This window comes from Microtus oregoni, unplaced genomic scaffold (assembly GCF_018167655.1).
Source record: "Microtus oregoni isolate MIOR12 unplaced genomic scaffold, Mior012 000001F_ref0000356, whole genome shotgun sequence".
Lineage (NCBI taxonomy): Eukaryota > Metazoa > Chordata > Mammalia > Rodentia > Cricetidae > Microtus > Microtus oregoni.
Window position 1 is genome coordinate 6,497,093 of NW_024543060.1, and position 10,839 is coordinate 6,507,931.

Consider the following 10,839-nt stretch of genomic DNA (forward strand, 5'->3'; position numbering starts at 1 on the left):
CGCGGTGCGCGTGCAGATGCGGGAGGCAGAGCTCCAAGAGCCGCGTGCCGGCCGCCACGCGGGATGCTCGGTCCTCCGCGAGATGCCAGGGTTCAGCCCCACTTTCCGTCCCCACCCTCCCATACCAACCTGATCGTAGATGTTCTGCAGGGCTTCCTTGCCCGAGGCCCGCCGGATCTCCACCTTCCGGCCCGATTCAACAGATGGCTCCCCGCTGGCACGCCGGCTCTGCCGGTGCGGGTCCGGGCCCAAGTGGGCGACATCCCGCTGCTGAGCCACCACCTGCCCCGAGCCCCGGCCCACCGAAAGCGAATCGAAATCGATGGTCTTGTTCTCCGAGGACCCTTCCACCGGGCAGAACATGCCGCAGAATTTCTGCCGGGGCTTGGGACTGCCCGAGCCCAGGTTTTTAAAAAAAGCAGGGACCTCTTCATCCTCTGCCGCCTTCCCAGATTGCTTTCTCTCGGCCATGACTCGGGGGGCGCTGGGGAGGGTCCTCTCCGTCCGTCCGTGGTTCCCTAAGTCTCCCTGGCTGGGTGTGCACTAGCCCCTCGTTGCCGCCGCCGCTGCTGCCGCTCCCTGCCTACCGCAAGGTGCACAGAAAGGATGGAGGGCTGGCGAGCCGGCGACCCACCCCTCCCGGTCCCTCCTCCTGACCCTGCTTTCTCCCTCCCTGCCCACGCCCCCCGGCGCCGCCGCGCCACCTCCGAGCGAGCGGCAAAGTTGGATCTGGGCGGGCGGTCGCTGCGGCAGAGGAGGCCAGTTCCCGGCAACGCGGGGCGGGGCGGGGCGGGCTGAACGCGCGATCAGGAGGGAGGGGAGAGGGAAGGAGGGAACCCAGGGGGAGGGGACGAGAAAGGGAGGGTACAAGAGGGTGGGGGGCACCCGGAGCCCGCGCTCCGGAAGTGAAGCGGTCACTCCACCCGCTAATGGATGCGCGGCGGCCGCCCGGCAGACCGCTCTCGGCGCCAGGGTGAGTGTCGGACAAGCTACAGCTGGGCGAGGACTGGAGGGTGCAGAACCTAACCCTGAGTCTCTCTCTTCCACCTGCCTCGCTGCATTGCTTAGGTGGCTCTGGAGCTCCCCTGTCCCTGGGTGAGGGCTGAGGGTTGGGGAAGCCTAGGGTCAAGCCTGCAGGCTCTGGGGAGGGGTGATCCTGGAAACAGCAAGGGCTGGTTTCAGACACCCAAGTACCCGACACCAAAGCTTCAGTTTACCCCCGACCTGGATTCTGTGGGGGACTGTCGGGGGAAGACTTCAAGGAGCAGAAGAAAAAGGAGGATATTCTTGCTGCTTGCAGCTGCTCCTGTAGAAGGTGGGGCTCACAACATGGCGGGGACGAAGAAAGCAGAGGGGCGTAGCGAAAGGGAGGAATGACCCGGAGAAAGAAGCAGGTCTGTGGTGCTTGGGGGTCTAGAGCAGAATGCAGGTTGCGAATCGCAGCACTGCACCTCAACATAGAGACTGAGGACCCTCAACATTATCTGAAAGTCCCAAGCCCTGCAGGTTGGCCACTGCCCCAGGAAAGGCCCAAGAGGGTCTGGATTTGGTATCTTCCACCACACACACCCACTCACCGCCCCCTCCCCACACACACCTGGTTACCACCACCACCACCACCCAAAATGGTTGGGAACTAGGCAGACTGAGCCCACTCCAGACACATCTTGTTTTCAGGGCGTCCCGCCTAGCTCCCCCCGCCCTTGTTGCACACTGCGCCAGAGCCCCGCGGCTGCCAGATGCTGTTTCTCTAGGACCGCAGCGCTTTGCGCTGAGGGTAGAGCTCGATCATGGTTTAGGGGAGGATTACATACTGTGAATTATGCGCAGCCAAAGTGTGTAAAGATCTGAGGATGTGTGTACGTGTGTACGTGTGTGTGTGTGTGTGTGTGTGTGTGTGTGTGTGCACGCGCGCGCGTGTGTGCGCACGCGGCCCAGCCACGGTCCCCAGCTTGGAGGCTTTTCCAGCCCGCACTCTAATCTTGGGTCCTTCCTGGCTTCTTCCCAGCCTCTGGTCCTGTTTCTGGTGGATTTAAGCCGCCTCTGTTTTTCCAGAGTGGTTGAAACCAGCAGAAGTGTTGCCCACCCTTTAGGGACCCTGGAGGGAGATCTGAGCATGCTCACTAAGGAAAAAGGGTTTGGTCTATGACAGACAGTTTGCTGCAGTGTATTCTCACAGGGCGGTGTGACCAAGAAATCAGTTCCATTGTCAGCCTTTGCTTAGGGAAGGATTGTATGTGGATATCAACGCCCCCAGTTGCTGGAGATACCTTGATGGATGGAGAGTCACAGTTCATACACACACACACACACACACACACACACACACCCCACCCCGAACTTATGTAGGAGCTGAGAGCACCATATGTGGCCCTTTGGACATTAGCACCCGATGCATTTGGCATTTTAACAAAAGCTTCCACTAAAATTTCCAATGCTTCACCAAAGCCCTGTGAGATGAAGGATTTGGTCCTTCTGGCCTTCCAAGGTTGGACACTGGTTTAGGAGGGGCTATGCCTAAGGTCATATGTCAGGTTGGATTCAAGCCGGGTCTTTGACCCCTGGAGCCTGGTTCCTGTGAGACCCCTCTGTATGAGAAAAATACAAAATGCTTGTATTCTCTCACATCTAAACATTTCCTTCGTGACCCTTTGTACATCAAGGGTGTTTCATTTAGGGTCTTAAACTTGGAGTGGGGAGTAATTTTCATTGTGTGTGTGTGTGTGTTTTGCCTGAATATATGTACATGCACCACATGCATGCCTGAGCCCTTGTAGGCCAGAAGAAAGTGTCAGATCCCCTGGAACTAAAGTTGCAGAAGGTCGTGAGCCACTATATAGGTGCTAGGGACTAAACCTGTGGTTTTAACCACAGAGCAGTCTCTCCAGACACTCAGGGTTTTCAGTTTGTTTGTTTGTTTGTTTGTTTTGTTTTGTTTTGTTTTAAGGCCATCCCTTGTAGGTGAAAGGCCTCAAAAGCTAGCCAACTTTAGCATGACAATTTTTCTGTGGACCTGGGCATTCAGTGCCTTTGTTTGGCTGTTTTTGTTGTTTCTGAGACGAGGTCCTGTATGTAACCCCAGGTTGACCTCAAACTCCCTGTGTAGCCAAGGATACTCTTGAACTTCTGATCCTCCTGCCTTCAGCTCTTAAGGGTTGGGGTAATGGGCACATGCCACTCGACCTGGCTTGTCTAACTCAAGGTTTCATGCATGGTGGCAAGCGCTCTACCGACTTGAGTGTCACTCTTAGCCCCTCCAGTGCCCTTTACACTTCTGATTCCTCCAAATACACCAAGAGAAGGAAGTTCACTCCCTATCCTACAAGAAGATCTCAGGCCTGGATTGGTCTGGAGTTCCCGGTCCCCATGCTCCCAGGCACAGGGTAAGGCAGCATCTTGTCCTCCTGCTGCTGGCACTGGACCAACCTTTAGTACCTCCGAGAAAGACTGAAGCTGCTTCTGAGGCAGCTCCTGCCATAATTATGGCTAGCATCTATGGCATAGGGCCTCCCTCAGACTGATGGGAAACGTTCAGGCTAAAGGGAGAAATGGCTGTGGCATCCTAATGTATGCTCTACAAAGGCCTTGGGAGGCACTGGCAAGCACCACATTCGAACACCACAGTTGGCTTACCACAGTGACTCCATAAGAATGCACAGTCTGGAGCTGGAGAGATGGCTCAGTGGTTAAGAGCACTGATTGCTCTTCCAGAGGTCCCAGGTTCATTTCCCAGCACCCACATGGAGTCTCCCAACTGTCTGTAACTCCATTTCCACAGGATCCAACACCCTCACAGACATACATGCAAGCAAACCACCAATGCACATCAAATTAATTTTAAAAAAGAATTCATGTGGTCTGGTGACATTGTGGATATCTTAGCTTGCATAAGTGCACTCTGTGATGTTCAGCCTGTTAGGAAGGCATCCCCGTGAGTAAGTGACCATGCTGTCATAGGAACCCTTTTACATTCGTAGGTCTCCCTTTCCCTGCAGAGCAAGTTGCTTCGTGGATAATTCACTCGGCAGTGGGTATGCTTTTGGGTTTTTTTCGGGTTTTTTTGGTGTTTTTTTTTTCCCTTTTTGCCTTTCTCTGAATGACCCAGTCAAATTTAAATAAGGAAGTGTCTTAGTTACTTTTCAATCTCTGTGGCAAAGTATCATGACCAAGGCAACTTATAGAAGAAAGCATTTAATGGGAGCTTACAGCCTCAGAGAGCCAGATCATGACCGTTGTGGCTGGGAGCATAGAAGCAGGCATGCAGGCATGGTGCTGGAGCAGTAGCTGAGAGCTCGCATCTGATCTACAAACACAAGGTGCAGAGACTGACCGTGGGATTGGTGTGGGATTTTGAAATCTCAGCTCCCACCCTCAGTGACACACCTCCAAAATCCTTCCTAGAGAGTTCCACCAACTAAGGACCAAGCATTTGAAGACATGAGCTATGGGGCCCATTTTCATTGAAAGCACCACAGGAAGACTTGGGTTGGCAACTTACCAGAGTAACACTTAAAAGCCATGCTAGACACAGCAAAAGGATTCCTAACTCCAAAGTACACTTATTTTTCTGAGATTCGACTTTTCTCTTATACCCATTAAAAATCATTTTTAAATGTTTGACTAATTCCATTTAGTTCTGTTTATATCTTTTTCTTCTCCTTTTGAGCCAAGATTTCCCTATGAGGCCCAGAATGACTACAAACTTGCAATCCTCCTGCCTCATCTCCACAAATGCTGGAGGTGCCATCTCACATGGTGCAATTGAAGTTGTTTTTAAAGATGGTTCTCATGTAGCCCAGGCTGGCCTCAAACTCCATATGTGGTCAAGAATGTTCTTAAATTCCTGATCCTCCTGCCTCCACCTCCCACATGCTGAGATTTCAGGCATGTACCACCAAGCCCAGTTTACATGGTGTTGGGAATTGAACTCCAGGCTTCCTGCCTGTACGCTAGGCAAGTACTCTTTGGACCGACGAGCATCCCCAGAACTAGGTGGGCTTTTTCTTCATTAAAATATAGCAACTATCTTATTTAGGATGTTTCATTAAATTGTTCATGTCTGTCACTTTTTTCATGCTTTACTGAACTGTTAGATTTTTAATACGTGCATTAATCTTTATTACTAGATTTTAGGCCTAAAAACACATTATTCATGTTTGTGTATAACAGGACAGCTTGATTTGGGTGAAGTGAAGACGCATACAGACTATTATATAGAAGTGGGAGACATCTTCCTGAGCTGGAAACTGAATACATGGCTCCTTGATTCTTGAGGAACATTCTGGAACACATAAACAGGTATTTAACTATGTCTCCTAATCTCATCTTTCGACTGGTAAAGGTCTTGAATCCCACCCACTGATGGGGCTTCAGGATGGAGAGACAGGATTCAAGCTGGTCCCCACAGGGAAAGGGTACAGTGAGCAAAGACCATTCAACAGAGTGGTCAGACACAGGTACAATGGGAGTCATAGCCTTTGGTCCACCCCTAGTTCCATTCCAAACTAGAATGTGGGTGTGTCCTGGGAAGTAGAGGTCTGTGTAGTAAAATGAACCTCTGTTTCCCTAGGCATCCCCACCATCTTGCTGTGTGACTCCCCAGAGGTTTGAGCTACAGTAGAAGCCACCTCTCCACTGACCGGAGAGAGCCAAAGTGACAGTAAGCAGGAGATGGGAAAAGCAGTTGTTCCAAGTGCCTCGCAGTGACAAGAATCAGCGCCACACAGCTGTCCCCAGCTCTCAAAAGGAACGAGCAGCAAACCCACTTCAGAGCCACAGGTAACTGTAGTACCCATCAAACTTGCCGTGGGTCTGAAGACACACGGGAAGCGCCTGCTTCTTGAGACTAAGTCAAAGGACAAAGCGTTGATCCACAAGGCTTTGAGCTGCTCCAGGAGTGAGCCAGGCCGGGCCTAAGTGTAAAAGCATAGCCTGGGAGGATGGCAGTGGCCCTGCTGGAGGGTTGGTGCGAGATCATGAGTGTAGATGACCAGAAGGCGTTGATGGTGACGGGCATACCAGTGAACTGTGGTGAGCCTGAGATCCAGGCGGTCCTGCAGGAGGCGCTCAAGTGTGTGGGCAACTACCGCCTGCTAGGCAAGCTATTCCAGAAGCAAGACAACACCAACGCTGTCTTACTGGAGCTCACGGAGGACACGGATATGTCTGTGGTCCCCAGTGAGGTGCAGGGAAAGGGGGGCGTCTGGAAAGTGATCTTTAAGACCCCTAACCAGGACACTGAGTTTCTCCAGAGACTGAACCTGTTTCTAGAAAAAGAAGGGCAGACGGTTGCGGGGATGTTCCGAGCCCTTAAGCAGCAGGGAGTGTCTCCGGCTACCACAGCCTGCACATCCCCTGAGTTACTGGCCCACTTTGTGGGGCAGGCAATGGTTCACGCCCCAAGGCCCCTGCTGCCTGTGAAGTACTGTAAGCTTCGAGTGTTCTCTGGAAGCACAGACCCTGCCCCGGAGGAGGAGTCCTTCGAGGTCTGGTTGGAACAGGCCACTGAGATAGCCAAAGAGTGGCCCATCCCTGAGGCCGAAAAGAAAAGGTGGGTGATGGAGAGTCTTCGTGGCCCCGCCCTGGACCTCATGCACATTGTCCAGGCAGACAATGCTTCCATTAGCGTGGAAGAGTGTCTGGAGGCCTTTAAGCAGGTGTTTGGGAGCCTGGAGAGCCGTAGGTCCGCGCAGGTAAAATACCTAAAGACGTATCAGCAAGAAGGGGAGAAAATCTCAGCCTACGTGCTCCGGTTGGAAACTCTGCTCCGGAGAGCTGTGGAAAAACGGGCTATTCCCCGGAACATTGCTGACCAGGTACGCCTGGAGCAGGTCATGGCCGGAGCCAACCTTAACAATGTTCTCTGGTGCCGGCTCCGGGAGCTGAAGGATGAGGGCCCACTACCCTCCTTTTTGGAGCTGATGAAGGTGATCCGGGAGGAAGAAGAAGAAGAGGCCTACTTTGAGCATGAGAGCAGGGAGGAGCCAGGGGAAAGAGAGGGCTATCGCCGCTGGGACAATGCAAGGAATAACTGAGAGACTTCCCGGCCCCCTTTCACCTCCTGGTGGACACAGGGACAGTGCTTGACAAGGCTAATCTTATTACAGTGGGTTTTTTCTCTAATATACAGGGTTGAAGTCAAGCATTAGAAGCAAGTATAAATATATATATATATATATATATATATATATATATATATATATACAGGGTCTCACCTTATAGCCCAGGCTGGCCTTGAGTTTGCACTCTTCCTGCATCAAAGCCTCCCAAGCTGAGTCCTGGGATTAGAGGAGCGTACCACTATGAGTGCTCCATCTCAATCTTTCTTTCTGAGGAAAAAAAAATAGCCTGGACTCTGAGTAGATTGGTTTGGGGGACTCTTAAGTAGATTGTTAGTAAATACATGACTAAGTTCCTAAAATACCTAAAGCTTCTGTACTTCAGTGTCCTTTAAGCTCAGCAGGGTCAGCCAGGTAGCTCAGCTGATCAGGTCGCTTGGCAACCTCTTCAGATGATGTGGACAGGAAATAGAAACTGGCCAGGCAGGAGCAGGAGAAGTGACTCGGAGGTTAAGCACACTTGCTACTCTTCCAGAGGAATTCAGAACCCAGCACCCACATGGTGACTCACAACCATCGAAACTCCAGTTTCAGGGTCTCCAACGCCTTCTCCTGGTCTCTTTGGGCGCTGCACACGTGGTACATATGCATATGTGCAGCACACACCTGTAAAATAAATCTTTAGAAAAGAAAAGAAACTGGCCAGGCAGTTTAGGGGCATTCCAAGAGTGTCCCTGGCTCTCTGATCCATGAATGTCAAGAAGGAGCTTTGATTTCTCGTTGTCAGCTTCATGGAGGTTACTTTGGGGTGGGACTGGGACCTCAGCCAGACACTAATCACTTTGTAAATTGCTTTAGAAGTAGATCTCTAGATTTTCCTGATAAAAATGGCTTATATCTGTTCCCCAATTTTAGCCCATCCCCTAAATGATTTTAGGGTTATATCTTCAGAGGAGGGAATTTTATAGTGGCCTTGATCAGGTCTTTTCGGAGTCTCATTAAGAGAAAATCATTGCCTTCTGGTCAGAAGAGTGGAATCTATCTACCTTTTGCCTAGGTGGAGACCTAACATTCCAAACTAACCAAAATAGAAGAGTTAATCCAGTTGGGCAGGCCCATCAGCTGACTAATGGACTGCCCATTAAGAAGACAGATTCATCCAACCCCATGCTAAAGAGATGGGAGGAATAATTATCCCCTTAATGAGATCATGTGCTTTTCTTTCCCAGAATCCCTGGGATCTGCATAGTCACTCCAGAGCCACCACAAAATGTAACTTCCACTTGTTCTTTTGCCTGGGGCCCAAGCCCAAGTAAGCTTTCTCTAGTACTTTGGGCTTTATTTATTTATTTATTTGCTCTTTCCATGCTAAACCTCTACCTAAATAAAAAAAAATAAAAAAAAAAAGGCATGGCTTTCTCTTCTATGTCCCTCTTCGGGAAGGTTTGATCCCCAGGACCCTCATAGTGGAAGAAAAGAATCAACTCCTGCAAGCCATTATCATCACACATACACACATACACACACACACACACACACACACACACACACACACATGCGTGCACTCACGGACATACGCAAATACATGTACTGTCTTAAACCACACCAAGTAGAACAATGTTGACTCATACCATAGAAGAATGAATTGACCTTATTTAAAAAAAAAAAAAACAGGTTTGAAAGATGAGGTGGAGTGGCTTGTTGGGACATTTCCTGTCTCAAATCAGCAAATTCTATGAGACTCTGGAAGCTTCCCCAAGCTGTCCTCTATAGCTGAGCAGTCACAGACCTTACACTAGGGATCTGGGGAGCTGGGAGGCAGGCCTTCCTCCACCAGATGAATTAGGACCATCGTGCCCTTGGGTTTCTAATGTCACCGGCAGTGTGTCTCCCTCCACACACACCTCCTTCTACTTCATGTGGATGGCTGCAGAACCAGCTGCAGGGTCAGTCTCACGACCCATGGATGACTGACCCAGTCTGTTACCAAGGGGTACACAGCTACAGAGAGAAATCTTTGAGCAAAAGATGGACTTTCAAAGACACGCACACAACTGGACATGCACAGAGTGGCTGTGACCGTCACTCTGGTCTGCTGAACCATGAAGACTTTAAAACTGGTGGAAGTGACCTTGCAACCTACTGAGGGCCACAACATGCAATGTGTTCCACATAAATCCCACTTCATGTGTGCAGCAGTCTACTCTGTGTAGGGTGTTGTGTGCATTCGTGGGGTGTGTGTTGGGGGGGGTTGCTGCGTTACTCTTTAGAAAGAGAAAGAAGCGGAGGTCCAATGGGTTAAATGGTCTCAGCATCAAAATGCTCAGAAGAGATACCTAGACAGAAGCCCAGAACGGATCTTGGGAACCCACCCTCCACCTGCTATGTGTCACTCAAGTGTGTTTCCTTAGTTCTGTGGAAGACTGATATTAAGCAAATGTGTTTCAAACTCCTTAAATCTCAAACACAGGGCAAGGAGTTTCAAGTGTGCTGAGGATCAAGGCTCAGCACACCAGTGTTCACTAAGTTTGCTCTTCTTTCCAGACTGACCCATTTGCGGGCATCGGTGTATATACTTCAAGCTCTCTGTGTCTGTACATAGACTTGAAAGCTGTGACGTCTTGTGTGTGTGTGCCAGGTTGAGTGTGCTGGGACACCATAAACAAACACCACGTAGTCACGTGCCAGGCATAGCTCTGGCACAGTTCATGCACAACCTCGTGGTAGATTCTTGTGTAGTGTAAGCCAAGTTGCTTAGTCTCTCTGTACATCAGTTTCCTTATCTAAAAACGAGTGGCCGTTAGGATCAAATGGCACAATGCCTTTTAAGCACTTCAAGCAACGTTTGGAACTTAGAAACCCCTCGATACACTGAGGACCTTGGCGTTTTCGTGATAGTTGTTGTCAGCTCAATGCATGCTCTCCCGACCGTTCTAACAGTGTGGAAACAAGTAGAGATGTAACAGACTTCCCGCCGTGATGCTCCCACCATTGGGAAGCATTTCTAGCTCTTTTACACGGGCTGTCTTTCGCATCTGTGCTAATATTCCAGAATTGGTTGGTGACCGTGAGTTGACTTGATTTTGAAGGGATAACCTGCTCTTCTGAAGTAAGAAAAGCATTTTTTAAGACATCATCTGTGACGATTTCTCTTTCTGAAATATGCATCTCAACAGTTCCCAAGTATAGTGATGTGATTGTCACAGCTGACTATTATATCCTGACTTCATGTGGCTTTCTGTTCCTGTGAATGGCCTCACCATTATTATCAACAGACTGCAAAATTAAATGTTACCTCTGTGAAGTTATGAAATAAAGTTTCAGAGTTAGTGAAATCCTGAGTTGTTTTCTGTTTCCTATAAATCTGAGTGACTGCTTGAAGGAGTTTCATTACTAAAAACAAAACTAAACTAAAGGCACCAGAGAGATGGCTCAGTGGTTAAGAGCCCTTGCTGATCTTCCAGGGGATGTGAGTTCAATTTCCAGCACCCACATCTGGTGGCTCATAGGTGCCTGTAGCTCCACTCCAGGGGACCTAACTCCCTCTTCTGGCCTCTGAGGGTACCAACACACATACGGTATTCACACACATAAAAGTAATAAATAAATCAATAAATATTTAAGAAAAAGAAAGTCGAACTAGAGGCAAAGGCCTTGAACTTTCCTAAGCGAGAAAACCTGTCAGCAGAGAACTACAGTAACTACTTGGTGGTGTCTTCCAGGCCAAGACTGCACTTAATCCACCTATCATGAATTTTCCTGCTAGATGCAGATCACCAAC

The 10,839-nt window shown here is 49.8% G+C and overlaps 2 protein-coding genes across 4 annotated transcripts in view; one reads left to right on the forward strand and one right to left on the reverse strand.

The window, feature by feature from the left end:
• Window positions 1–593, reverse strand: part of Dpysl2 (dihydropyrimidinase like 2) — a 108,473-nt gene extending 107,880 nt beyond the window's left edge. For both annotated transcript variants that reach the window (XR_005975635.1, XM_041664576.1), the window contains exon 1: window positions 130–593. Coding sequence is in view for 1 of the 2 variants with exons in the window: in XM_041664576.1 (XP_041520510.1) it covers window positions 130–471 (342 nt within the window). In the remaining variant the exon portion in view is untranslated. The remainder of the gene's footprint in view (window positions 1–129) is intronic.
• Window positions 594–848: 255 nt separating this feature from the next.
• On the forward strand, window positions 849–10,385 carry Pnma2 (PNMA family member 2). 2 transcript variants are annotated; one of them, XM_041672800.1, is made up of 3 exons: window positions 849–973; window positions 5,170–5,298; window positions 5,570–10,385. In XM_041672800.1, exon 3 carries the CDS (start codon window positions 5,940–5,942, stop codon window positions 7,032–7,034), a length of 1,095 nt encoding a protein of 364 aa, XP_041528734.1. In that variant the 5' UTR covers window positions 849–973; window positions 5,170–5,298; window positions 5,570–5,939; the 3' UTR covers window positions 7,035–10,385. The 2 variants fall into 2 exon arrangements, with proteins under 2 accessions (XP_041528734.1, XP_041528745.1); XM_041672811.1 differs by lacking the exon at window positions 849–973 and adding an exon at window positions 1,195–1,315.
• Window positions 10,386–10,839: the final 454 nt, after the last annotated feature.

What these genes read in the sequence shown, in the direction of transcription:
- Pnma2 (XM_041672800.1), top strand. Translation starts at nt 5,940, where the DNA reads ATGGCAGTGGCCCTGCTGGAGGGTTGGTGCGAGATCATGAGTGTAGAT.